This window comes from Trichomycterus rosablanca, chromosome 4 (assembly GCF_030014385.1).
Source record: "Trichomycterus rosablanca isolate fTriRos1 chromosome 4, fTriRos1.hap1, whole genome shotgun sequence".
In the NCBI taxonomy this organism is placed as follows: domain Eukaryota; kingdom Metazoa; phylum Chordata; class Actinopteri; order Siluriformes; family Trichomycteridae; genus Trichomycterus; species Trichomycterus rosablanca.
The window spans coordinates 28,010,181-28,036,500 of NC_085991.1; the positions used below are offsets into that span (position 1 = coordinate 28,010,181).

At 39.6% G+C, this 26,320-nt stretch overlaps 1 protein-coding gene across 1 annotated transcript in view; it reads right to left on the reverse strand.

Annotated features, from left to right (window-relative positions):
- Positions 1–2,445: 2,445 nt before the first annotated feature.
- Positions 2,446–26,320, reverse strand: part of LOC134311906 (solute carrier family 2, facilitated glucose transporter member 4-like) — a 31,586-nt gene continuing 7,711 nt past the window's right edge. The window contains exons 2-11 of the mRNA XM_062993555.1: positions 23,357–23,461; positions 11,315–11,475; positions 10,485–10,609; positions 9,200–9,315; positions 8,931–9,093; positions 7,487–7,674; positions 5,936–6,040; positions 3,351–3,452; positions 3,029–3,232; positions 2,446–2,918 (exon numbers count right to left, since the gene is read on the reverse strand). Of these exons, the coding sequence (XP_062849625.1) occupies positions 2,694–2,918; positions 3,029–3,232; positions 3,351–3,452; positions 5,936–6,040; positions 7,487–7,674; positions 8,931–9,093; positions 9,200–9,315; positions 10,485–10,609; positions 11,315–11,475; positions 23,357–23,461 (1,494 nt within the window). The 3' untranslated portion in view covers positions 2,446–2,693. The remainder of the gene's footprint in view (positions 2,919–3,028; positions 3,233–3,350; positions 3,453–5,935; positions 6,041–7,486; positions 7,675–8,930; positions 9,094–9,199; positions 9,316–10,484; positions 10,610–11,314; positions 11,476–23,356; positions 23,462–26,320) is intronic.

Below are 26,320 nucleotides of genomic sequence, written 5' to 3' on the forward strand. Positions count from 1 at the left end.
CTGTGGCTTGAATTCAGTGCTCGATGGTCGTCTGACATACTGTCTACAGCCACTTGACCCAAAAAGAACAATTTTGCTTTCACCAGTCCACAAAATGTTGAGCCATTTCTCTTTGGACCAGTAAATGTGTTCTTGGCAAATGTTAACCCATTCAGGACGTGTCTTTTTCTTAACAACGGAACTTTGCAAGGAGTTATTGCTGGTAAATTGGCTTCACTTAATCATCTTCTGTACTCACTGGTAACTCCAGATGTTCCTTGATCTTTCTGGAGGTGATCATTGGCTGAGTATTTGCCATTTTGGCTATTCTCTGATCCATTCGGACAGTAGTTCCACGCTTCCTTCTGTGTCTTTCAGGTTTTGGTTGTCACTTCAAGGCATTTGAGATCATTTTAGCTGAGCAGCCAATAATTTGCTGCACTTCTCTGTATGTTTTTTCCCTCTACTATCAACTCTTTAATCAAAGTACGCTGTTCATCAGAACAATGTCTGGAACAACTCATGTTCCCCAGTATTTCAAAAGGAAATGTGCTATGACCAACCTGTGCAACATTTGCCCCCCTCCTAAATTAAATAAGGGCCAAATTTGACACACGTTGTTCTGCAGAATGAATGACTTCACCAATTGAACTCCTCACTGCTATTATTTTGAACAAGCCCCTTTCAATCAATGCTTCAATTACTCAGAATGAACGGCATGCATGTCCTAATTGTTGGGTTTGTTTTGTTTTCATTACTCTACTACACTTTCAAGTAAATTATTTGCTATGTAGAAATAGCATTTCTACTAAAAACAGTGATTTATCAGGTTAATGGTGTTGGACTGCTATTTTTTTGAACACCACTGTATAACCTTGTGAACTGATGAATCTTGTGTAAAGAGTAATTACCATTCCTGTCATGAATGTAACCAAAGTGCAAAACATGATGTTAAAATCCTAATGAACCTAGATTCATCCTTTATCTCTTAATCAGGACTTAAAGACTTATGAATGCTTCTTTCAAATACTGAAATCGCCTAGGTAACAATGGAATTTTTTTCCCCCTAGTTTTATTGACATTGTCCCAATATTTTTGAAATGTGGCAAGGCATGTGTTAAATAGCATACTTCTGATGCTAAATTTTAGATTTGGGTTTTCATCTCTACTGATGCTGATCTCCACTCTTGATTTAGGAGAGCGAGACTGACACGCCCCCTCCGACACGTGTGCAGTAGCCGACTGCATCTTTTCACCTGCACGAGGCGAGTTCATATGCAGATCAGCTTTGTGTACAGAGAGCCACACCCCTATCAACACATTATTCCCCGACTCTGTGCAGGAGCCATTATTCAGCCAGCAGAGGTCGTAATTGCATCAGTTATGAGTTTCCTTCCGGCTTCCCACCCTGTATGGACAACAAGCCAATCATTGTTCATGTAGCCGCCTGCTGAGTTATGTCAGCTCTGGCGGCCGGAAAGCTGATGTTATACTGCACATAATACTGATTCATTTAAACATAAATGAAAAGAATGTTTTTGCAAAGGGTGCTTACTCTTAGACCATGGGGATATCTGGATATTTCTACTGGTTAACCGGTGAAAGATGGCATTAGAATGATCAGAATGATACCAGGTGCCACAGAACATCTTCAGAAGTCTTGGTGAGTCGATGCTTTATTGACGCAGGTTACCTAGAAAGTAAAACGTTGGAATATGTGCAAACCCAAAGAGACTAGGTTGATCTCAAGCACAAATCTCAAAAATAGACAGGCCTTTATGATTTAAAAGGATAGGTATTGCACTCTATTTTTTTTTCATAGTATAATTATTTGCAATAAAATAAATACAGTGCAATACCTATCCTTTTAAATAATTATACTATGAAAAAAATTAAACTGAAATCTAAATTCTATTAAATAACTTTTATGTATATTACAAATACACTCCACACCTCACAGAATGTTAACAAATGTTAACATTACATTATGTTAACATTATATATGTTAACAAATATTACAATTATAGGTCCGCTTTCTCCATTTACATACTGTAAATATTCTACAGCCATGATTATGGAGACCCTAATTTTCAGTTTTAAATGACTCTATACACATTAAGCAATCAAGTTTGTTCCAGTGACAGAATTATAGAAAGTTTCATGTAGGCCAGAATTTTGGTAAGCAGTGTTGTTTTTCAACTGAATTACTATGTGTGATCTAATAAATGTATATAAACAAAATTAATAAAACCTTTACTTATGTTTGAAGAAAACAAATACTGTGCTATATGACTCATAAAACACTACACAATTTAAAATTGCCTTAAATATATTATAAAAATACAGCTTTCTAATTATTCTTTACATTATTTAACTATTAAGGCTATTCATCTGAATGCTATATAAATATATATAATGTAATTCTTGAATTAACAACAGTCAAGTATTACAGACAAATGATCTTGTGAAAATCTTTAAAATGCTAAATGTGCATCCCGAATAAGTCTCAACATAATGGAACTATCCAGCATGTCAGTGAAATATATAAATAAATAAAACTGGCATTAAAATCTTAACTTTCTTTGTAAAGATAAAGTGCAGTTATCCAAGTCTTTCAGAAACACATGTACACTGTCCACTGTCACCCTGGAACTCATCATGGGGCATCTCTGTATGGTCTCATTCACTGCATCAGATCTTTTACTTAACGTCTTTTAGTGTTCCAAACCATCTGCACCAAGATTCTCTAGCTCTGTACTTGGCTTTACAAGCTCCTGGTTTAATTCCATTTCCATCATGCTGGGTGTGTGGTGCTGGAAGGTGGCAGAAATCTGGTCGAATGTTTTTCCTCTGGTTTCCGGAACTCGGAAGAATGTGAACAGCAAGAAAAAGAGGAGGAGTGACGCAAAGATAAGAAAAACGTATGGGCCACATAGGTCCTGCATTATACAAAAAAGAAAAAAATACAATAAAGTTTAATGACTTTTAAGTGGAGCATTGATGAACAGCTACATCAGCAAACAGTTCTAATCATCTTATTTTTACTTACAGCAATGTACTGGAATCCCATCCCAATGATGAAGTTTGCTGTCCAGTTGGAGAATCCAGCTACAGCCATGGCTGCAGGTCTAGGCCCCTGAGAAAACAGCTCAGCCACAAAGAACCAGGGGATTGGTCCTGGTCCCACCTCGAAGAAAGCCACAAAGCCAAAGATGGACAGCATACTGATGTAGCTCATCAACGGAACTGTTTCCTGGAAAAAAAAACACATTAATTAGGGAATAGGTGATGCTCTGCTTTAAAAAAAAAAAAAAAAGGGATTGAGAATACAGAGTAAGACCTGGAAGATGCTATGATTTGCAGACACTAACCAGTAAGCTGAGTGCGACTGTCATAACAATTGCACACACACACATTCCAGCCAGTCCTAGCATATGAAGTGTCCGCCGTCCCATCCTCTCCACCAGAAAAAGCTGTACAGTAAAATACAAAGGGGCTTGACATATAACAGAAACAATTATTTTAACATTTTAAAATTATTTTAACAGCGTACCATCAAGGTGGTGTTTTAAACTAAAATTTCAGATCAGATACAATTAAATTATTCAGGCAGAAATATATCACATAACAACATAAAGAAATAACTTAATGTCATATAGAGGTGTGGATGGTAAGTGGACACAGTATTTAAAAACTCCAGCAGCGCTGCTGTGTCTGATCCACTCATACCAGCACAACACACACTAACACACCACCACCATGTCATTGTCACTGCAGTGCTGAGAATGATCCACCACCTAAATAATACCTGCTCTGTGGTGGTCCTGTGGGGGTCCTGACCATTGAAGAAGCAGGTTAAAAAAGTATGTAGAGAAACAGATGGACTGATGGCTTCTATGTGGTAAGTGGAACTGATAAAATTGACAGTATGTGTAGAAGGAGGTTGTCTTAATGTTATGGCTGATCTGTGTACAGTAATGTTCAAAAAAATTGCAGTGATTTTAAAAAAGCAAATAAAGCACAAAATCATTATAATAACTTTTATTTCCATAAATGCAAATGCACTGAAAATACTACACTTTCAATTCTAAATCAAAACATTAACTAAATTTAGCCAGTTTGTGTTAATCCTTTACAGAAAATTAAGAAAAATGAATATTAGGCTGTTCAAAATAATAGCAGTGCCAGCATTTTTCTTTAAAAACTCAAAAAAATTATCTATAAACTGAAAAAAATGTTTGAGGTTTTACTTTACTTTAAATTACTGAACTAATATTCAGTGGCATAACAATTGTTTCTGAGATCTGTGTTGCATGGAGTCGATCAACTTCTGGCACCTCTGAACAGGTATTCCAGTCCAGCATGATTACACTACATTCCACAGTTCTTCTGCAATTTTGGGTTTTGCCTAAAAAAAACGTGTTTCAGACGTCAGCCCACAAGTTCTCTATGGGATTGAAGTCAGGGGATTGGGCTGGTCACTCTATTACCTCAATCTTGTTTGTCTGTAACCAAGATGTTTTGGGTCATTGTCATGTTGAAACACCCATTTTAAGGACATTTCTTCTTCTTCATAGGGCAACATGATCTCCTCAAGTATTCTGATATATTTAAACTGATCCATGATCCCTCGTATGCGATTAATAGGCGTAACACCATGGTATGAGAAACATCCCATATCATCATTTTGTACCACCGTGCTTTACTACCTTCACAGTGAACTTTGGCTTGAATTCAGTGCTCGAGGGTCGTCTGACATACTGTCTACGGCCACTAGACCCAAAAGGATCAAGTTTGCTTTCACCAGTCCACAAAATGTTGAGCCATTTCTCTTTGGACCAGTCAATGTGTTCCTTGGCAAATGTTAACCCATTCAGGAAACGTCTTTTTCTTAACAACGGGACTTTGCAAGGAGTTCTTGCTGGTAAATTGGCTTCATTTAATCATCTTCTGTACTTACTGGTAACTTCAGATGTTCCTAATTCTTTCTGGAGGTGATCATTGACTGAGTATTTGCTATTTTGGCTAATCTTCGATCCAATTGAACAGTAGTTCCACACTTCCTTCCGTATCTTTCAGGTTTTGGTTGTCACTTCAAGGCATTTGAGATCATTTTAGCTGAGCAGGCTATAACTTGCTGCACTTCTCTGTATGTTTTTTCCCTCTACTATCAACTTTTTAATCAAAGTACGCTGTTCATCAGAACAATGTCTGGAACAACTCATGTTCCCCAGTATTTCAAAAGGAAATGTGCTATGACCAACCTGTGCAACATTTGCCCCCCTCCTACATTAAATAAGGGCCAAAACTGACACCCGTTCTTCTGCAGAATGAATGACTTCACCAATTGAACTCCTCACTGCTATTATTTTGAACAACCCCCTTTCAATCAATGCTTCGATTACTCAGAATGAGTGGGATAAATGTCCTAATTGTTGGGTTTGTTTTGTTTTCATTACACTTCTACTAAAAACAGTGATTTATCAAGTTAATGGTGTTGGACTGCTATTATTTTGAACACTACTGTACATATTATACCTTGCAGTTAAAATGATCTAATAATTTTTATGAGAAACACAATAATATGCAGCATTTGCTCTAAAAATGTTAAACATGGCACATGTTTTCTTTGCACAATCAATCCAATATTTAAAACAAGCTTAATTCCTACCCAACAATTTCACTGTATTAATAACCACAGTTTACTCTGACTAATCAAAATTTTCTACTAAGTGTATAAATATGGTTCAAAAGCCCCGACTACTGTAAATATATATTTGGGCATTACATTTTGATTAGGGTCTAAAAACTTGTTTAAAGCATTTAACATTGCCCTTTGTTTATTTCATACCCATTGGCATTAAAATGACATGACCTAGCTTTTTGCCTTCTTATCTTGTTAGTTCTTAGATAAAACAATGTAAAGAGTAATAGGAAATGGGTTTCCTGGCCGTACCGAGACCGCAGTGAAAGCACAGTTCACAACTCCGGCACCTATGGTGGCATAAACTGGACTCCCCACCCCAGCCTTCTGAAATATACTGGTTGAGTAGTAGAAGATCTGTAAAAAAGAAAACTCTGTTACTTCAATCTTGATGTTCGTAAATACTGAAGTGTTGTCTGAATTGTAACTGGGATTTAATATCACTGATTTGCATAAAAAATCATTCTCTGTTTAACCTCTTTTGTCAGCTCTGATGCAACTAACTGCCTTTAGAAATGATGTCATGAACTGAGGCTTCCTGAGAGCCAATTAATGACGAAACATAAACAAACAGAATTGCAAAAACCATTGATGTGTCGATAAGTATTGGGTCATTTTGAAAATTTTAGGGCACTTGTAAACAGATATTATATCAAGACTTTAGAGATGGTCATCTATGACTAGGGGCTCAGAGGGTAGCACTGTCGCCTCACAGCAAGAAGGTTCAGGGTTCGATCCCCAGGTGAGGCGGTCCGGGTCCTTTCTGTGTGGAGTTTGCATGTTCTCCCTGTCTGTGTGGGTTTCCCCTGGGAGCTCCGGTTTCCTCCCACAGTCCAAAAACATGCAAGTGAGGTGAATTGGAGATACTAAATTGTCCATGACTGTGTTTGATATTAAACCTGTGAACTGATGAATTTTATGTAATGAGTAACTACCTGTCCTTTCATGAATGTTAAAATCCTAATAAATAAATACATTAATGAAAACTTGACTGCATAAGGATGACCCAAATAAAAAAAAAAAACAATCAGAAGCCTGTAGTAACTGACAAGATCCACAACAGAGAAAAATGTCTATGGGAGAACGATATTTTAAAGAAAACTACAAACTTTTTGGACCTGAGTAGCAAGAAAGCAAAACAGCTAATCACATTTAAAAGACTGTTTCTACTGTGAAGCATGGTGGTGGTATCATGTAGAAAACAAAGAAACATTAATTTATGTAAAAATGCAAAAATGTTTATGCAAGGCACTGTTCAGAAGAAAAAGCATCTCAATTGACATGCACCATGTTTGAGATCTACTAAAGGGAAATACCACATGAAAGTAAAGAAGCGCCCAGGTGATATTCCGCTAGTTCCACAGTTAAAATCTCGGCTCTGCTACCGGTCAGCTGGGCACCATCTAGCGGGCACAATTGGAAGTGCCTGCAGCAGACAAAATTGGCCACAGAGTCTGCTGAGTGGCAAAAGACCGGACTAAGTGGGTGGGTTCTTCAAATGCTGTTCAAGGACCCTGCTTAGCAAACTGAGGTGCCTGTGCACCAGGAACTCGAAACATCAGTTCTATAGGCCCACTGCCCTGAAGAACTAGTCCCAAAACACCTGTTTTAGCTCACACCCTAACTATTAAGCCCCCTCTCCTCATTTGGGTTATATGTATTGAAAGCAAGGAAAGATGGAGACTATGCAGGGTAGTGGGCATCCAGTTTAATTGCCATCCATCAGAAAAAAGACAAACAAATTTGACTGGACTGTACTTTAAAAGAGTCTGGACATTTGTCAGATTTGTTTTTGATACTCACAGCATTGATGCCTGACAGCTGTTGGGAGAGCTGCAGCAGGATGGAAATGATAATGGGCTGTCTGTACAGCGGTGAGCGGAAGAGCTCAGCAATGGAAACTTTTCTCTCCATGTCCATCCTCCTCTTCTCTTCCTTCATTTCTGCCAAGTCTTCACTTACATCCAGCCTCCCAGTCAGCCGCCTCAAGCCTGGGTAAGATACATTGTGTATTCAAGGCATCAGAATGCACTTAACATTTTTTTGTGTTTGTTTTCCCCCATTTTTCCTCTCAATCTAGTTATTCAATTACCCGATTGCATTACGCTTCCTCTCTACTGATCTGACTGAGGAGAGCTGTGACTGACACATGCCCCCCTGACACATGTGCAGTAGCCGATTGCATCTTTTGACCTGCACAAGGCGGGTTCATATGTGGACCAGCTTTGTGTACGGAGAGCCACACCCTGATCAAATTTTTCGCCTGTCTCTGTGCAGGCGCCATCAGTCAGCCAGCAGAGGTCATAATTGCATCAGTCAATTACATCAATTTCTAATATCTTTGGACTTGTGGGAGGAAACCGGAGCAGCCGGAGGAAACCCACACAGACACAGGGTGAACATTTAAAACTCCACATAGAAGGAAGCCTGGCTGTCCAGCCGGGGAATCTAACCCAGGCCCTTCTTGCTGTGAGGCAACAGTGCTACACTGCACCCATGATGAAAAACATTCTTTTTGAATTTGCATTTACTGGATAAATGTCTATTTGTAACTAGCTTTAATACAATTTTACTGTATTTTTAAGATATACTGAATCATTCATCTTCATTTACCATTTTATCCTGACCAGAATCAGTGTGGTCTGGCATAGCCCAGTACAATGTGTGCATTAAAACATTCTGCACATAGATTTAGCTTGGCCCAGATTCTTTTAGACTCACTTTTAGCACGGTGTGATTTACAGTGCTATGAAAAAGTATGTGGCCCTCAACCGATTTAACATTAAACTGTTTCAGATCAAACTAAATGCAGCTTTGGGGTTTTGTGTGGGTTATTGTGGGTAGGCTGGCCACCCCTGGGTAGGTTCACCACTGTTGTGGTTTGCTGGAGTCCCAGAGAAAACCATTTGGCATCTGTTTTTAAATCTCTTTAGACCCTTTAGCCTGCTTCAGATTGCCAGACAGTTTTTTTTTAAAGATTTAACAGGACTGGCAGTAATCATGCCTGTGTGTAGCTATTGAAAATCAACCCAGTTGTCAATTGAATTTGGTGAACTATTTGAATTAGTAAATGAGGGGGCGATTACTTTTTAACATAGGGCCAGCATTTTTCATGAATTTCAATAAATGAAAGTATTTTGTGTTACTTGGGTTATATTTATTATTAAAAGAAGTCTAATTATATTATATGCAAAAAGCGAAGATAGTGGGACCTATTTACAGAACTGTATATAGTGTGTCACCTCACCACTCTTGGCATGGTGCTCCTGGCAGCGGATGATATAAAGAAAGCGAGGACTTTCTGGGCAGAATGGCAACAATGCCATCTGTAGGACTGTAGGGATCACTGTAATGCCCAACAACACAGGCCATAATTCCTCACTGCCCAGCAACGACTCAAGTCCTAAAATCTACAGAAAAAACAACCAGTAATATATACAATAAATTACATTGTTCTAAATATAATAATGCTCCTATCTATACATGTAAAATTGTATAAAAAGTAAAACATTGTACCTGGGCAATGAGAATACCAGTGACAATGGCTAGCTGGTGCAGTGTACCCAGGGCTCCTCTCAGGCTGGTGGGGGATATTTCACCAATATACATGGGAACCAGCCCTGATGCCAGTCCTAATAAGAGATCAGTTAGAACACAACAGCTTTCAGCAAGATAAAATCTATCAGTTTCTAATTTTTAAAGATCTACTAATAACCATGACAGTGACACACTGGATCAAAAAGCCAGTTTAATGACGTTCTGACATTCTGTTTTGGAAAACATTATATGAGGATCAGCATGATATCTTTTGTTTTGAAAAAAACATGTTTGTGATCCTGTATAACAGTGTGAGCCAAATCTGGATCATACAGACCAGATAAACCAGTTTAAAACCTGGCCTGAAATGTTTTACAAGGCAGTGATCTGACCAGACCTGAGCTAATGTGTTTAAACTGTAAAGAAACTCCTATGGGATCTATTAATCTGATAATGCGAATTTGTATTATAATAAAATCAGTCAGACACATGACATTTTATTTTTCAATATAAACAAGCCAATTCCAAACAATTTCAACCAATTGGTTTGGAATTATTATTCTGATGATTAATAACAAATATTAACGTTAATATTCCAACAAATCTATATCATTATTGTACTGTATAGGCTGGTTTAAATGATAGCTTTTGGTAGCTTTCCTGGTGCAACCCTCCTTATTTTTATCCGGGCTTGAGACTGGCACTGAGAGTGTACTGACAAGTGCTCCTCTCAATAGCTAGGCTGTTTGGCCAGCCACCCCACCTTCCTCAGACATAGCCAACTACAACTATACCAGTACAACACACACTAATATGTCATAACCATGTTTGTATCATTATAATGCTGAAAATGGTCTAATACCCAAACAACAGCCAGTCAGTGGTGGTCCTATAGGGTCCCGATTGATAATTGAAGTGCAGTGAGGTGACAAATTGTACAGTTTAACTTTATAGTATGAGATATGTGTACCTAAAATAATTGTTTGGACAAAATCCGAGCCATGAAGTCCAAGTAACTGTCACTGGCTTTCCGTGATCATATTGTAGCAAGACATAGGTTACTGCAGGGCAATAAAACAATATTTAATTTTTTGAGTGTTCTCAGGACCAAGTGTGGCCTAAATTGCTCAAGTGTTCAGTCAGTGTACATACATACAGTACATGTACACTATGTACAACAAATGGTTAATTTCTTTATTTATTTCAAATAATTTTTGTAGAATTTCTCAATAAATTCCATTAGGTTTTACACAGCAGTACTTACCGCAGTATGCACCGATTATGAACCGTCCTAAAATCATCATCTCGAATGATTTACTGAGTTTGGACATTGCCATCAAGCCTCCACCAATAAATGCCAGGAGATTATTAATAAGCATTGCTTTCCTCCTGTCAAAACACACATAATGCAGATGAATATTACAAACAGTATGTGGCAGATCAACAAAACACAGTAAACAGTCATTTTTGCAGTTTAAAATAGACTGCAAAGGCTTTATTATACAAGGGTTCTTCAAAAAATGTCTGCACTTTTTTAAAACTCTATTTATTAAGAATTTAAAAAACAAATTACATCACTTTTCTACACAGTCACCTTCCAATACATCGTACCAACTTTTTAATGCCATCAGCAAAAAATGTTTTTGGTTGAGCGTGTAGCCACTGATGCACCACTGCTTTCACATCATCACATAAAATTTTCTTTCCCTTAAAGCTTCTTTGAGCATCCAAAAAGGTGTAAATCAGATGGTGCTAAATCCGGACTATAAACTCTCTTAGTCTCTCAGACACGACCAATTACTACTCCTCCCATCCTCACCGTTTCCAAAAAATATATAAAAGAAGAATCCTCGTATATGAGGTTACGAGGGATGGGTTAACGCTTGCTATTTCCCCAGCAGTGCTTTATGCTACAGGCTTTGGTAAATACTAGCGATTTTTTACTAGCTAAGACATTATTGTATTCAATCACAATGACTTTCTTTATTCTGTTGAAAAATTACAAGCATAAAACATGTGTTCTAGAGAATAATATTGAAGCATTTCAATATATTTGTAACACAAAACAGGTCACATCTTCTGTCACCCTCTCACCTGCCTAGCCATTCTGAGATGATGCCCACACAGAATGAGGACAGCATGCCTCCGATGGAGAAGATGGCCACAGAGAGAGACCAGAGAGAGGTAAGTGTGGACCTGGGAATGGGCACTGAGTAGCGGTGTATCCATGTTGAGTTATATTCTTCCTCAATAATCTGTGACAGAAAAGAGGAGAGCATGGAAAGGCAAAATTGTTATTTTTTAAACAATTTTTAAGGTACTTTTAAACTAATACAATGCACCAAGCAAAGACAAAGCAGGCAATTTAAGATGCTTAACAAAGAACTGATTTAAAAAGAAAATGTTTATTACAATAAGTTAATTAGTTCATTAAATAATTTAAATATAAAAGCACAGTGCAATATGACAAATAGAGCATACAGTAACTTCAAAGACACATTGATAAAAGTGCATATACAGTGTATCACAAAAGTGAGTACACCCCTCACATTTCTGCAGATATTTAAGTATATCTTTTCATGGGACAACACTGACAAAATGACACTTTGACACAATGAAAAGTAGTCTGTGTGCAGCTTATATAACAGTGTAAATTTATTCTTCCCTCAAAATAACTCAATATACAGCCATTAATGTCTAAACAGCCGGCAACAAAAGTGAGTACACCCCTAAGAGACTACACCCCTAAATGTCCAAATTGAGCACTGTTTGTCATTTTCCCTCCAAAATGTCATGTGATTTGTTAGTGTTACTAGGTCTCAGGTGTGCATAGGGAGCAGGTGTGTTCAATTTAGTAGTACAGCTCTCAAACTCTCTCATACTGGTCACTGAAAGTTCCAACATGGCACCTCATGGCAAAAAACTCTCTGAGGATCTTAAGAGACGAATTGTTGTGCTACATGAAGATGGCCAAGGCTACAAGAAGATTGCCAACACCCTGAAACTGAGCTGCAGCACAGTGGCCAAGATCATCCAGCGTTTTAAAAGAGCAGGGTCCACTCAAAACAGACCTCGCGTTGGTTGTCCAAAGAAGCTGAGGGCACGTGCTCAGCGTCACATCCAACTGCTGTCTTTGAAAGATAGGCGCAGGAGTGCTGTCAGCATTGCTGCAGAGATTGAAAAGGTGGGGGGTCAGCCTGTCAGTGCTCAGACCATACGCCGCACACTACATCAAATTGGTCTGCATGGCTGTCACCCCAGAAGGAAGCCTCTTCTGAAGTCTCTACACAAAAAAGCCCGCAAACAGTTTGCTGAAGACATGTCAACAAAGGACATGGATTACTGGAACCATGTCCTATGGTCTGATGAGACCAAGATTAATTTATTTGGTTCAGATGGTCTCAAGCATGTGTGGCGGCAATCAGGTGAGGAGTACAAAGATAAGTGTGTCATGCCTACAGTCAAGCATGGTGGTGGGAATGCCATGGTCTGGGGCTGCATGAGTGCAGCAGGTGTTGGGGAGTTACATTTCATTGAGGGACACATGAACTCCAATATGTACTGTGAAATACTGAAGCAGAGCATGATCCCCTCCCTCCGGAAACTGGGTCGCAGGGCAGTGTTCCAGCATGATAATGACCCCAAACACACCTCTAAGACGACCACTGCTTTATTGAAGAGGCTGAGGGTAAAGGTGATGGACTGGCCAAGCATGTCTCCAGACCTAAACCCAATAGAACATCTTTGGGGCATCCTCAAGCGGAAGGTGGAGGAGCGCAAAGTCTCGAATATCCGCCAGCTCCGTGATGTCGTCATGGAGGAGTGGAAAAGCATTCCAGTGGCAACCTGTGAAGCTCTGGTAAACTCCATGCCCAGGAGAGTTAAGGCAGTTCTGGGAAATAATGGTGGCCACACAAAATATTGACACTTCAGGAACTTTCACTAAGGGGTGTACTCACTTTTGTTGCCGGTGGTTTAGACATTAATGGCTGTATATTGAGTTATTTTGAGGGAAGAATAAATTTACACTGTTATATAAGCTGCACACAGACTACTTTTCATTGTGTCAAAGTGTCATTTTGTCAGTGTTGTCCCATGAAAAGATATACTTAAATATCTGCAGAAATGTGAGGGGTGTACTCACTTTTGTGATACACTGTAAGTGTGTGTATGTATAAAATAAGTAATAAATATGAAAAAGTCTAGTTCAGAATTCTGGGCGTTCTGTGGCACAGATTATTGTGGTGTAACGCAGTGGTTCTTAGCCAGAGGGCCTCTAGGGGGCCTCAGTGAGTGACCAGAAAACCAATAAGCTATTAACATATGGGAGATCTTGTGGTCATAAATCTGTTTTAAACTGCATATAGCCCACGTTGATTCTTCGAGAATTGACACATTTGATTTGCCCACCACAAAAGTGCAAAGGTTGATGGACGGCAACTACAAATAATTCAGATTCATTCGGTGATGCAGACTCTGCTAAAGCAGACCCAGGTAAGCTCCCACTACCAGTTCACCAGAAGAAAACTACACTACATCAACCAAAATTTAACAATACCAAGATATTTACCCTTATTTATCAAATTTTCCATAAACAAGAACATAATACGTTTTGTCATCCTCGCTGAAAGTGTCAAGGGGGTGCCAGATTTTTTTTAACACGGGGGTCTAAGAGGAAAAAGGCTGAGAACCACTGGTCTATTGCACTAGCCCACCACCACTGTGATCAGCTGTGTCTTAGGTAGGGTAGGGGATGGTCAAACGAGTTCCTCATTGCTGCTGCAATTGTGGCTTCTGCTAACTGGTAAAAATGACAGGAAAATAAGGGGAAAATTCTTTGTCATTATTGTTCTTGCGATAGTCAAGGTGTGTATGTTATTACAGTCAGTGGACATGACAAAGTCTGAATTCAGCAATAAAATTTGCATCTTACTAAAGACTATAAACAGCTACATTGTTGTCATTTTCATAATTGCATAGAGATACTCAAATTAGATTATGCCCTCAAATGATAACTGCTCACAATAAACATAATATTTAAATAGTGCAGCTATGCCTCCACATTTTATGTTAACCTATGACATTTATTAAGAATCCGCTGCCGCTTACACAAGCCATGATCTGATCAAGGAGAGCTGGATCACCACACAACCCCTGTGACACAATCACGCGGCAGTGTTGGGGTCCCACTGAGCCATATCGCGCACTAAGCAGTGGAAACTAGATTTATGTTTGTACCCTTTTTTGACCATATGCAATTCCAGTGGCATTCAGTGGACTTAAATTACATTCATTTGTAGTTAAACAGAACTTTTTCTGACATGTCTTCTAAATTGTTTGTCAGCATGTAGGTGGCATTTTATCTTACATTTAAACATTTGGTCTAAAATTTCACATATTTCATTATTATTAATGAACGCTCATGGTTTAACTTGTCTTATACAGTGCCATCAGAAAGTATTCACACCCCTTCACATTTTCCACATTTTGTTACGTTACAGACATATTTGAAAACCGATTGGAGTATAGTTTTCTTATAAAAAATCTACATGAAATAGCCCATAATGACAAAGTGAAAACATGTTTTCAGACATTTTTGTAAATGTATTAAAAATGTAAACATTTAAACATAATAAGTACAAAAGTATTCACACCCATGGCTTAATATTTTGTTGAAGCACCTTTGGCAGCAATCACAGCCTCAAGTCTTCTTGGGTATGTCTGTACAAGCTTGGCACACCTGTTTCTGGGCATTTTCTCCCATTCTTCTCTGCAGATCCTCTCAAGCTCAGTCAGGTTGGATGGGCAGCGTCTGTAGACAGCCATTTTTAGGTCTTTCCAGAGATGTTCAATTGGATTCAAGTCCGGGCTCTGGCTGGGCCACTCAAGGACATTCACAGACTGCTCCTGCAGCCACTCCTTTGTTATCCTGACTGTGTGCTTTGGGTCATTGTCGTGTTGGAAGATGAATCGTCGCCCTAGTCTGAGTTCCAGAGCACTCTTGAAGAATCTCTCTATATTTGGCTGCTGTCATCTTACCCTCTAAGCGGACTAGTCGCCCAGTTCCTGCCGCAGAAAAACATCCCCACAGCATGATGCTGCCACCACCATGCTTGACAGTAGGGATGGTGTTAGCCAGGCGATGAGCAGTGCCTGTTTTTCTCTAGACATGACGCTTGTTGTTCAGGCCAAAAAGTTATATTTTGGTTTCATCAGACCAGAGAATCCTTAAGGTGCTTTTTGGCAAACTCAAATCTCCACAAGGGAACATCTTCCATTTCTGAATAATGGAGACCACAGTGCTTTTCGGGACCTTCAATGCTGCCAAAATGTTTTTGTATCCTTACACAATCCGGTCTCGGAGGTCTAAAGACAATTCCTTTGACTTCATTGCTTGGTTTCTGCTCTGATATGCACTGTCATCTGTGAGACCTTTTATAGACAAGTGTGTGCCATTCCAAATTATGTTCAATCAACTGAATTTACCACAGGTGGTCTCCAATCAAGTTGTAGAAGCATCTTAGGATGATCAGTGTAAACTGGATGCACCTGAGCTCAATTTTGAGCGTCATAGCAAAGGGTGTGAATACTTATGTACCTATTATGTTTAAATGTTTACATTTTTAAAATATTTACAAAAATGTCTGAAAACATGTTTTCACTTTGTCATTATGGGCTATTTTGTGTAGATTTTTTAAAAGAAAACTATACTCAAATCAGATTTTGAATATGTCTGTAACGTAACAAAATGTGGAAAAAGTGATGGGGTGTGAATACTTTCTGATGGCACTGTATATTGCTCTTACAGTTGTTACGGGCATTTTCAGATGTGTTGCTATTTTTTATTTTTTTTATTACATCGTCCCATATGGATATATCCAATTTTCCATATGCACTCTGGAGACCACTGTTGCTTGAACTACACCCATGCTGGCAGAGGAGAGCTAGTGAACGGCCCCTCCAACACCAGCATTTTGGTCTCAGTGCATTCATTACTCCTGCTGTCTGTCACTGCATGAACTTTATGCAACACCCCTTGGTCAGCTGAAAGAGTTCTTTCCAATTACAACAGTATGACAGTATGGCTTAGTGACATCTGAGCTTGAGCAACAAATGTGTGTGTGTTGATTTATGATCTAAAAATACAGTTGACGGGCAGAGCAGTCCTTAATAAAACAATATAAAGTAAATGAGCTAAACATGATGATGATAATAATTATAATAACAAAACTACAATAGTAATAATATTAATAATAATAAGCTTTATCATCATCATCATTCATTAGATTAATTAAATATTGGGCCTAATGCTGACCTAAAGAACTGAATTGGTATCAGATCTAAATTAACACATTTTTAATACAGTTTACTTTATGCTTTATTTTACCATCAAGATGTTTCATATTATTGCTCTAATCATTTTAATCATTGACTAGCAAGATTATCTGAAATACACTGATCAGCCATAACATTAAAACAACCTCCTTGTTTCTACACTCATTGTCCATTTTATCAGCTCCACTTACCATATAGAAGCACTTTGTAGTTCTACAATTACTGACTGTAGTCCATCTGTTACTCTACATACTTCTTTTGCCTGCTTTCACCCTGTTCTTTAATGGCCAGGAGCCCCACAGGACCATTACAAAGTAGGTATAATTGAGGTGGTGGATCATTCTCAGCACTGTAGTGACACTGACATGGTGGTGATGTGTTAGTGTATGTTGTGCTGGTATGAGTGGATCAGACACAGCAGTGTTGCTGAAGTTTTTAAATACTGTGTCCACTTACTGTCCACTCTATTAGACACTCCTACCTAGTTAATCCACCTTGTAGATGTAGTCAGAGACGATCGCATATCTATTGCTGCTGTTTAAGTTGGTCATCTTCTAGACCTTCATCCTGTTGGCTGGATACTTTTGGTTGGTGGACTATTCTCAGTCCAGCTGTGACAGTGAGGGGTTTAAAAACTCCATCAGCACTGCTATGTCTTATCCACTTATACCAGCATAACACACACTAACACACCACCACCATGTCAGTGTCACTGCAGTGCTGAGAATGATCCACCACCCAAATAATACCTGCTCTGTGGTGGTCCTGTGGGGGTCCTGACCATTGAAGAACAGCATGAAAATGGACAGTGAGTGTAGAAACAAGGAGGTGGCTTTAATGTTTTGGCTGATCAGTGTATACATAGAGTTGAAGTTTAATTCTTTTAATACTTGTAAGGGAATTTTTGCACTTTTTCTTTTTTTCTGGTCATACTTTCCTAATGTAGACACACACCAAGGAAAAGAATGTTGTGGGTTTTCATAACATATGACAAAAGCTTTACATCCTTATTTGTATTTCTGTATGACTCTGCTTGGTTTAATTGGTAAAGTTCAACCAAATTTGTTGGGTTTTTGGGTATAGTCTTGACTTTTTCACATATTCTTCATAGGATTAAGGTCATGACTTTGAAAGGTCATTTCAAAAGCTTAATGTTTGCCTAATTTAACTCATTTCAAGCCACCAAAACTATTTTGTTTTGTCTTAATATAAAACTCTCCTCTAGAAGTTTTTTGTGTTTGACTTTAGTTAAGCTTTAAGGCGGTAATTTTCGTCATTCATAACGGCCTGTAAACTCATTGGGGACTCATGCTTGACTGTGTGATTTTCAGGGCTGTACATATGATCCTGACGCCCTGCATCAGAATGGTCCCAAGAATAACTCCAAGTGACATTTCTGACTTAAAATAAATGATCTGCTTTCTAAGATCTGTTCCAATGACTTTTAATGCTTAAGGCTCAGTCTAATGGATGCTGAATTGATTACTAAATTAAAATCTAAATTAATCTGAATTGGTTTTTTTATTTCGCAGATTTTGTCATTCAAAATATACTTACGAAGTAGATCAGATTCATCAACGTTTTTAGGACACAGTGGTATGTGTTCTAATTGTTTAGTCACAGAAGTGTGTCTAAGCATTCATGTAACAAACATGAAACAACACATTTAATTTAATATTTAATTTGTGCACATTGGACCAACAACCTCAGTTATAGCAATTATGTCACATACATTTATGTTTAGTGTTTTATATATAAAAATTAGGCTCAGTTAATATCTTGTGTAACTATTTTTTGTCCCTGTGTCCTGTACAAAATGTAATTTGCTTGCCTTTGCATGTAAACTGAGGCACACTACGTCCCTGCCAGTTACATGAGCATACTTTAATAATGGCATCAATGGAAACACTTTAAGTCCTCACTGTTTGAAGTGACCATAAAATTGAAGGTGACCTTTAAATAATACATCTCACTCAAATTTGACCCCTGAAATACAAGTATACTGATCTATACTAAACTCTTGGGCAATGTCCTCATAACTGGCTGGATAAACTGCTATATGCTGAAGAAGCAGTCACCAAAAGATTGATGTGTATGTTTTCTTAATAACAGATTATTAACAAGTCACTTTATCAACATAGTTTCTACACATGAACTGCAAGAATGGAACGTAAAATAAATCTTGTACCAACAAGCCAATAAAATTTTTACATGCCAAACAATCGATGATGCTGTGACAGCCTTGGGATTGAGGCTGCTGACATGCTAGTCTGCCTGCACCTCCCTTTCATTTACACGGCTATTGCTGTTCTTTTAAGCATCAACTGCCTATTTAAGTTCCTGCTACAGAATCTCCTCTTTTCTTCAAAATAATGTTTTCAGCAGTGCTAAGCTGAAGTCCCAGAGCATTAGAAATTAAATGTGTCCAGATTTATATTTATAATAAATTTCCCTTCAGTCTTTGCTACAATTTTCTTCCTTCTAACATTGTTCCAATTACTAGCATTTTCGACACCACTTGAGCCTTTGCTGGAATTTAAAACTGTTTTAACTGTAATTTATGCTTAGGTTAGGTCATATATTAAATTTAGTATAAAGTTGGGACACTTAATAGACAAAAAAAAAAAAACTTTTAGTGCTTTCAAAGAGAAACTTAATTCTAATTAATTCTAAAAAAACACATTTAGAAATTACTGCATCACATTCAAAAAAGGAATGTTTACCACTGGGTCACATCGCCTTTTCCTATTATACTTTTTAATCGTTTGGAAACGGAAGATACTAATTGTTGTGCAAGTGGAATTTGCACAGATCTGGACTGCAGGCAGGCCAGTCAAACACATGCACTCTATGCACTCAAACCACGCTGTTTTAACTTGTGCAGAATTAGGCACGGCATTGTCCTGTTGAAATTAACATGGAGTCTGGGAAAACAGCGTTTTGATGGCTGCAAATGTCTCTCTAAAATATCAATATAAGCCCCTGCATTAATGGTACCTTCATATACAGTGTATCACAAAAGTGAGTACACCCCTCACATTTCTGCAGATATTTAAGTATATCTTTTCATGGGACAACACTGACAAAATGACACTTTGACACAATGAAAAGTAGTCTGTGTGCAGCTTATATAACAGTGTAAATTTATTCTTCCCTCAAAATAACTCAATATACAGCCATTAATGTCTAAACCACCGGCAACAAAAATGAGTACACCCCTAAGAGACTACACCCCTAAATGTCCAAATTGAGCACTGCTTGTCATTTTCCCTCCAAAATGTCATGTGATTTGTTAGTGTTACTAGGTCTCAGGTGTGCATAGGGAGCAGGTGTGTTCAATTTAGTAGTACAGCTCTCACACTCTCTCATACCGGTCACTGAAAGTTCCAACATGGCACCTCATGGCAAAGAACTTTCTGAGGATCTTAAAAGACGAATTGTTGCGCTACATGAAGATGGCCAAGGCTACAAGAAGATTGCCAACACCCTGAAACTGAGCTGCAGCACAGTGGCCAAGATCATCCAGCGTTTTTAAAGAGCAGGGTCCACTCAGAAAAGACCTCGCGTTGGTCGTCCAAAGAAGCTGAGTGCACGTGCTCAGCGTCACATCCAACTGCTGTCTTTGAAAGATAGGCGAAGGAGTGCTGTCAGCATTGCTGCAGAGATTGAAAAGGTGGGGGGTCAGCCTGTCAGTGCTCAGACCATACGCCGCACACTACATCAAATTGGTCTGCATGGCTGTCACCCCAGAAGAAAGCCTCTTCTGAAGTCTCTACACAAGAAAGCCCGCAAACAGTTTGCTGAAGACATGTCAACAAAGGACATGGATTACTGGAACCATGTTCTATGGTCTGATGAGACCAAGATTAATTTGTTTGGTTCAGATGGTCTCAAGCATGTGTGGCGGCAATCAGGTGAGGAGTACAAAGATAAGTGTGTCATGCCTACAGTCAAGCATGGTGGTGGGAATGCCATGGTCTGGGGCTGCATGAGTGCAGCAGGTGTTGGGGAGTTACATTTCATTGAGGGACACATGAACTCCAATATGTACTGTGAAATACTGAAGCAGAGCATGATCCCCTCCCTCCGGAAACTGGGTCGCAGGGCAGTGTTCCAGCATGATAATGACCCCAAACACACCTCTAAGACGACCACTGCTTTATTGAAGAGGCTGAGGGTAAAGGTGATGGACTGGCCAAGCATGTCTCCAGACCTAAACCCAATAGAACATCTTTGGGGCATCCTCAAGCGGAAGGTGGAGGAGCGCAAAGTCTCGAATATCCGCCAGCTCCGTGATGTCGTCATGGAAGAGTGGAAAAGCATTCCAGTGGCAACCTGTGAAGCTCTGGTAAACTCCATGCCCAGGAGAGTTAAGGCAGTTCTGGGAAATAATGGTGGCCACACAAAATATTGACACTTCAGGAACTTTCACTAAGGGGTGTACTCACTTTTGTTGCCGGTGGTTTAGACATTAATGGCTGTATATTGAGTTATTTTGAGGGAAGAATAAATTTACACTGTTATATAAGCTGCACACAGACTACTTTTCATTGTGTCAAAGTGTCATTTTGTCAGTGTTGTCCCATGAAAAGATATACTTAAATATCTGCAGAAATGTGAGGGGTGTACTCACTTTTGTGATACACTGTATATACAGTGTATCACAAAAGTGAGTACACCCCTCACATTTCTGCAGATATTTAAGTATATCTTTTCATGGGACAACACTGACAAAATGACACTTTGACACAATGAAAAGTAGTCTGTTTGCAGCTTATATAACAGTGTAAATTTATTCTTCCCTCAAAATAACTCAATATACAGCCATTAATGTCTAAACCACCGGCAACAAAAGTGAGTACACCCCTTAGTGAAAGTTCCTGAAGTGTCAATATTTTGTGTGGCCACCATTATTTCCCAGAACTGCCTTAACTCTCCTGGGCATGGAGTTTACCAGAGCTTCACAGGTTGCCACTGGAATGCTTTTCCACTCCTCCATGACGACATCACGGAGCTGGCGGATATTCGAGACTTTGCGCTCCTCCACCTTCCGCTTGAGGATGCCCCAAAGATGTTCTATTGGGTTTAGGTCTGGAGACATGCTTGGCCAGTCCATCACCTTTACCCTCAGCCTCTTCAATAAAGCAGTGGTCGTCTTAGAGGTGTGTTTGGGGTCATTATCATGCTGGAACACTGCCCTGCGACCCAGTTTCCGGAGGGAGGGGATCATGCTCTGCTTCAGTATTTCACAGTACATATTGGAGTTCATGTGTCCCTCAATGAAATGTAACTCCCCAACACCTGCTGCACTCATGCAGCCCCAGACCATGGCATTCCCACCACCATGCTTGACTGTAGGCATGACACACTTATCTTTGTACTCCTCACCTGATTGCCGCCACACATGCTTGAGACCATCTGAACTAAATAAATTAATCTTGGTCTCATCAGACCATAGGACATGGTTCCAGTAATCCATGTCCTTTGTTGACATGTCTTCAGCAAACTGTTTGCGGGCTTTTTTGTGTAGAGACTTCAGAAGAGGCTTCCTTCTGGGGTGACAGCCATGCAGACCAATTTGATGTAGTGTGCGGCGTATGGTCTGAGCACTGACAGGCTGACCCCCCACCTTTTCAATCTCTGCAGCAATGCTGACAGCACTCCTGCGCCTATCTTTCAAAGACAGCAGTTGGATGTGACGCTGAGCACGTGCACTCAGCTTCTTTGGACGACCAACGCGAGGTCTGTTCTGAGTGGACCCTGCTCTTTTAAAACGCTGGATGATCTTGGCCACTGTGCTGCAGCTCAGTTTCAGGGTGTTGGCAATCTTCTTGTAGCCTTGGCCATCTTCATGTAGCACAACAATTCATCTTTTAAGATCCTCAGAGAGTTCTTTGCCATGAGGTGCCATGTTGGAACTTTCAGTGACCAGTATGAGAGAGTGTGAGAGCTGTACTACTAAATTGAACACACCTGCTCCCTATGCACACCTGAGACCTAGTAACACTAACAAATCACATGACATTTTGGAGGGAAAATGACAAGCAGTGCTCAATTTGGACATTTAGGGGTGTAGTCTCTTAGGGGTGTACTCACTTTTGTTGCCGGTGGTTTAGACATTAATGGCTGTATATTGAGTTATTTTGAGGGAAGAATAAATTTACACTGTTATATAAGCTGCACACAGACTACTTTTCATTGTGTCAAAGTGTCATTTTGTCAGTGTTGTCCCATGAAAAGATATACTTAAATATCTGCAGAAATGTGAGGGGTGTACTCACTTTTGTGATACACTGTATATATATATATATACAGTATATATATATACAGTATATATGTATATATATATACAGATCACCTATGCCATGGGCAATAGTGCACCCCCATGCCATCAAAGTTGCTGTTTTTCCCAAAAGACTCACAAACACATTTCCACAATCTTTTGGTCCATCTCTGATAAATTCGGCTCCAAGCCAATATGGCCATGCCTATAACAGTAGCATAATGCATGTAAAGACAAATTAATTTATCTTTAGTAACCACTTAATCCTGTTTATAGTCATAGCTGATCTGTTGCTTACTAGGAAACACTAGACACAGGGTGGAAGTGAACAAGTTGACAAGGCACCATTACATTACATGCCATCACATGCTGACACAATCAATATCGCTTCAAGTTAAACATCATACATAAAAAGAAATAATAATTTATACTTCTCTCATTTTAATCACTAAGAAATCATGGACAACATGTAGCTCTTCTGCATAAAATGAATCATGTTTGTACATCATAACCTTTACCTTTTGAGGAGAATTAATAACTCCAATATTGTATCCAAACTGAAGAGAGCCCAACACTGCTGTGAACACCGATAGGGCAAGAGTTCCTGTTATTCTCTGTAAAACAAGCAAATACAGAGCGAGAGAGAGAGAGAAAGAGAGAGAGAGAGAAAGAGATTAGGACATTATATGATGGAATACAACAAAACATTCTGAAATGTAAAAAACTACATAAGTGGTCTTACTCGATTCAATCATTATTGTATTTTCAGAAATATATTTGAGAAGCATCCTACAAACTGTTTCTGACTACAAAATATGTTAAAATGAAGTTTTTAGTACATCATGTCATCATAATAACATGATACACCATTAAACCAGTCTCTTAACTACGTAGATAACCATTCAAATGTCAGTTTTATGTACAGTCCCAATTCCATGTGATTATAAACAATATAGGAGAATATACACTGATCAGCCATAACATTAAAACCACCTCCTTGTTTCTACACTCACTGTCCATTTTATCAGCTCCAGTTACCATATAGAAGCACGTTGTAGTTCTACAATTACTTGCTCTACTACATACTTTTTAGCGGTGGATCATTCAGTGACAATGGCATGGTGGTGATGTGGTAGTGTGTGTTGTGCTGGCATGGGTGGATCAGACACAGCAGTGCTGCTGAAGTTTGTAAATACCGTGTCCACTCACTGTCCACTCTGTTAGACACTCCTACCTAGTTGGTCCACCTTGTAGATATAAAGTCAAAGACGATCGCTCTTCTATTGTTGCTTTTTGAGTTGGTCATCTTCTAGACCTTCATCAGTGGTCACAGAACGCTGCCCACAGGGCGCTATTGGCTGGATATTTTTGTTGGTGGACTATTCTCAGTCCAGCAGTGACAGTGAGGTGTTTAAAAACTTTCTCGGCATTGCTGTGTCTGATCCACTCATACCAGCACAACACACACTAACACACCAGCACCATGTCAGTGTCACTGCAGTGCTGAGAATGATCCACCACCCAAATAATACCTACTCTGTAGTGGTCCTGGGAAAGTCCTGAACAGCATGAAAGGGGGCTAACAAAGCATGCAGAGAAACAGATGGACTACAGTCAGTAATTGTAGAACTACAAAGTGCTTCTATATGGTAAGTGGAGCTGATAACATGGACAGTGAGTGTAGAAACAAGGAGGTGGTTTTAATGTTATGGCTGATCGGTGTACAGTGTATCACAATAGTGAACCCCTCACATTTCTGCAAATATTTCATTATATCTTTTCATGGGACAACACTATAGACATGAAACTTGGATATAACTTAGAGTAGTCAGTGTACAACTTGTATAGCAGTGCAGATTTACTGTCTTCTGAAAATAACTCAACACACAGCCATTAATGTCTAAATAGCTGGCAACATAAGTGAGTACACCCCACAGTGAACATGTCCAAATTGTGCCCAAATGTGTCGTTGTCCCTACCTGGTGTCATGTGTCAAGGTCCCAGGTGTAAATGGGGAGCAGGGCTGTTAAATTTGGTGTTTTGGGTACAATTCTCTCATACTGGCCACTGGATATTCAACATGGCACCTCATGGCAAAGAACTCTCTGAGGATGTGAGAAATAGAATTGTTGCTCTCCACAAAGATGGCCTGGGCTATAAGAAGATTGCTAACACCCTGAAACTGAGCTACAGCATAGTGGCCAAGGTCATACAGCGGTTTTCCAGGACAGGTTCCACTCGGAACAGGCTTCGCCAGGGTCGACCAAAGAAGTTGAGTCCACGTGTTCGGCGTCATATCCAGAGGTTGGCTTTAAAAAATAGACACATGAGTGCTGCCAGCATTGCTGCAGAGGTTGAAGACGTGGGAGGTCAGCCTGTCAGTGCTCAGACCATACGCCGCACACTGCATCAACTCGGTCTGCATGGTCGTCATCCCAGAAGGAAGCTGACGCACAAGAAAGCCAGCAAACAGTTTGCTGAAGACAAGCAGTCCAAGAACATGGATTACTGGAATGCCCTGTGGTCTGACGAGACCAAGATAAACTTGTTTGGCTCAGATGGTGTCCAGCATGTGTGGCGGCGCCCTGGTGAGAAGTACCAAGACAACTGTATCTTGCCTACAGTCAAGCATGGTGGTGGTAGCATCATGGTCTTGGGCTGCATGAGTGTTGCTGGCACTGGGGAGCTGCGGTTCATTGAGGGAAACATGAATTCCAACATGTACTGTGACATTCTGAAACAGAGCATGATCCCCTCCCTTCGAAAACTGGGCCTCATGGCAGTTTTCCAACAGGATAACGACCCCAAACACAACCTCCAAGATGACAACTGCCTTGCTGAGGAAGCTGAAGGTAAAGGTGATGGACTAAACCCAATTGAGCACCTGTGGCGCATCCTCAAGTGGAAGGTGGAGGAGTTCAAGGTGTCTAACATCCACCAGCTCCGTGATGTCATCATGGAGGAGTGGAAGAGGATTCCAGTAGCAACCTGTGCAGCTCTGGTGAATTCCATGCCCAGGAGGGTTAAGGCAGTGCTGGATAATAATGGTGGTCACACAAAATATTGACACTTTGGGCACAATTTGGTTGTGTTCACTGTGGGGTGTACTCACTTATGTTGCCAGCCATTTAGACATTAATGGCTGTGTGTTGAGTTATTTTCAGAAGACAGTAAATCTACACTGCTATACAAGTTGTACACTGACTACTCTAAGTTATATCCAAGTTTCATGTCTATAGTGTTGTCCCATGAAAAGGTATAATGAAATATTTGCAGAAATGTGAGGGGTGTACTCACTTTTGTGATACACTTTATATTTAATGTTATAAAACGGATAGTTCCGGTCCTAAAATCTGATTGGCTGAGCCGCGTTCGAAGCCGTTGTAAAATCACAGATATACGCACACCTATGACCACCTCACATCATTCCATATTAATACGCCACTGAAAAGAAAAAGCACAAACTTGGTTGAACACTATTT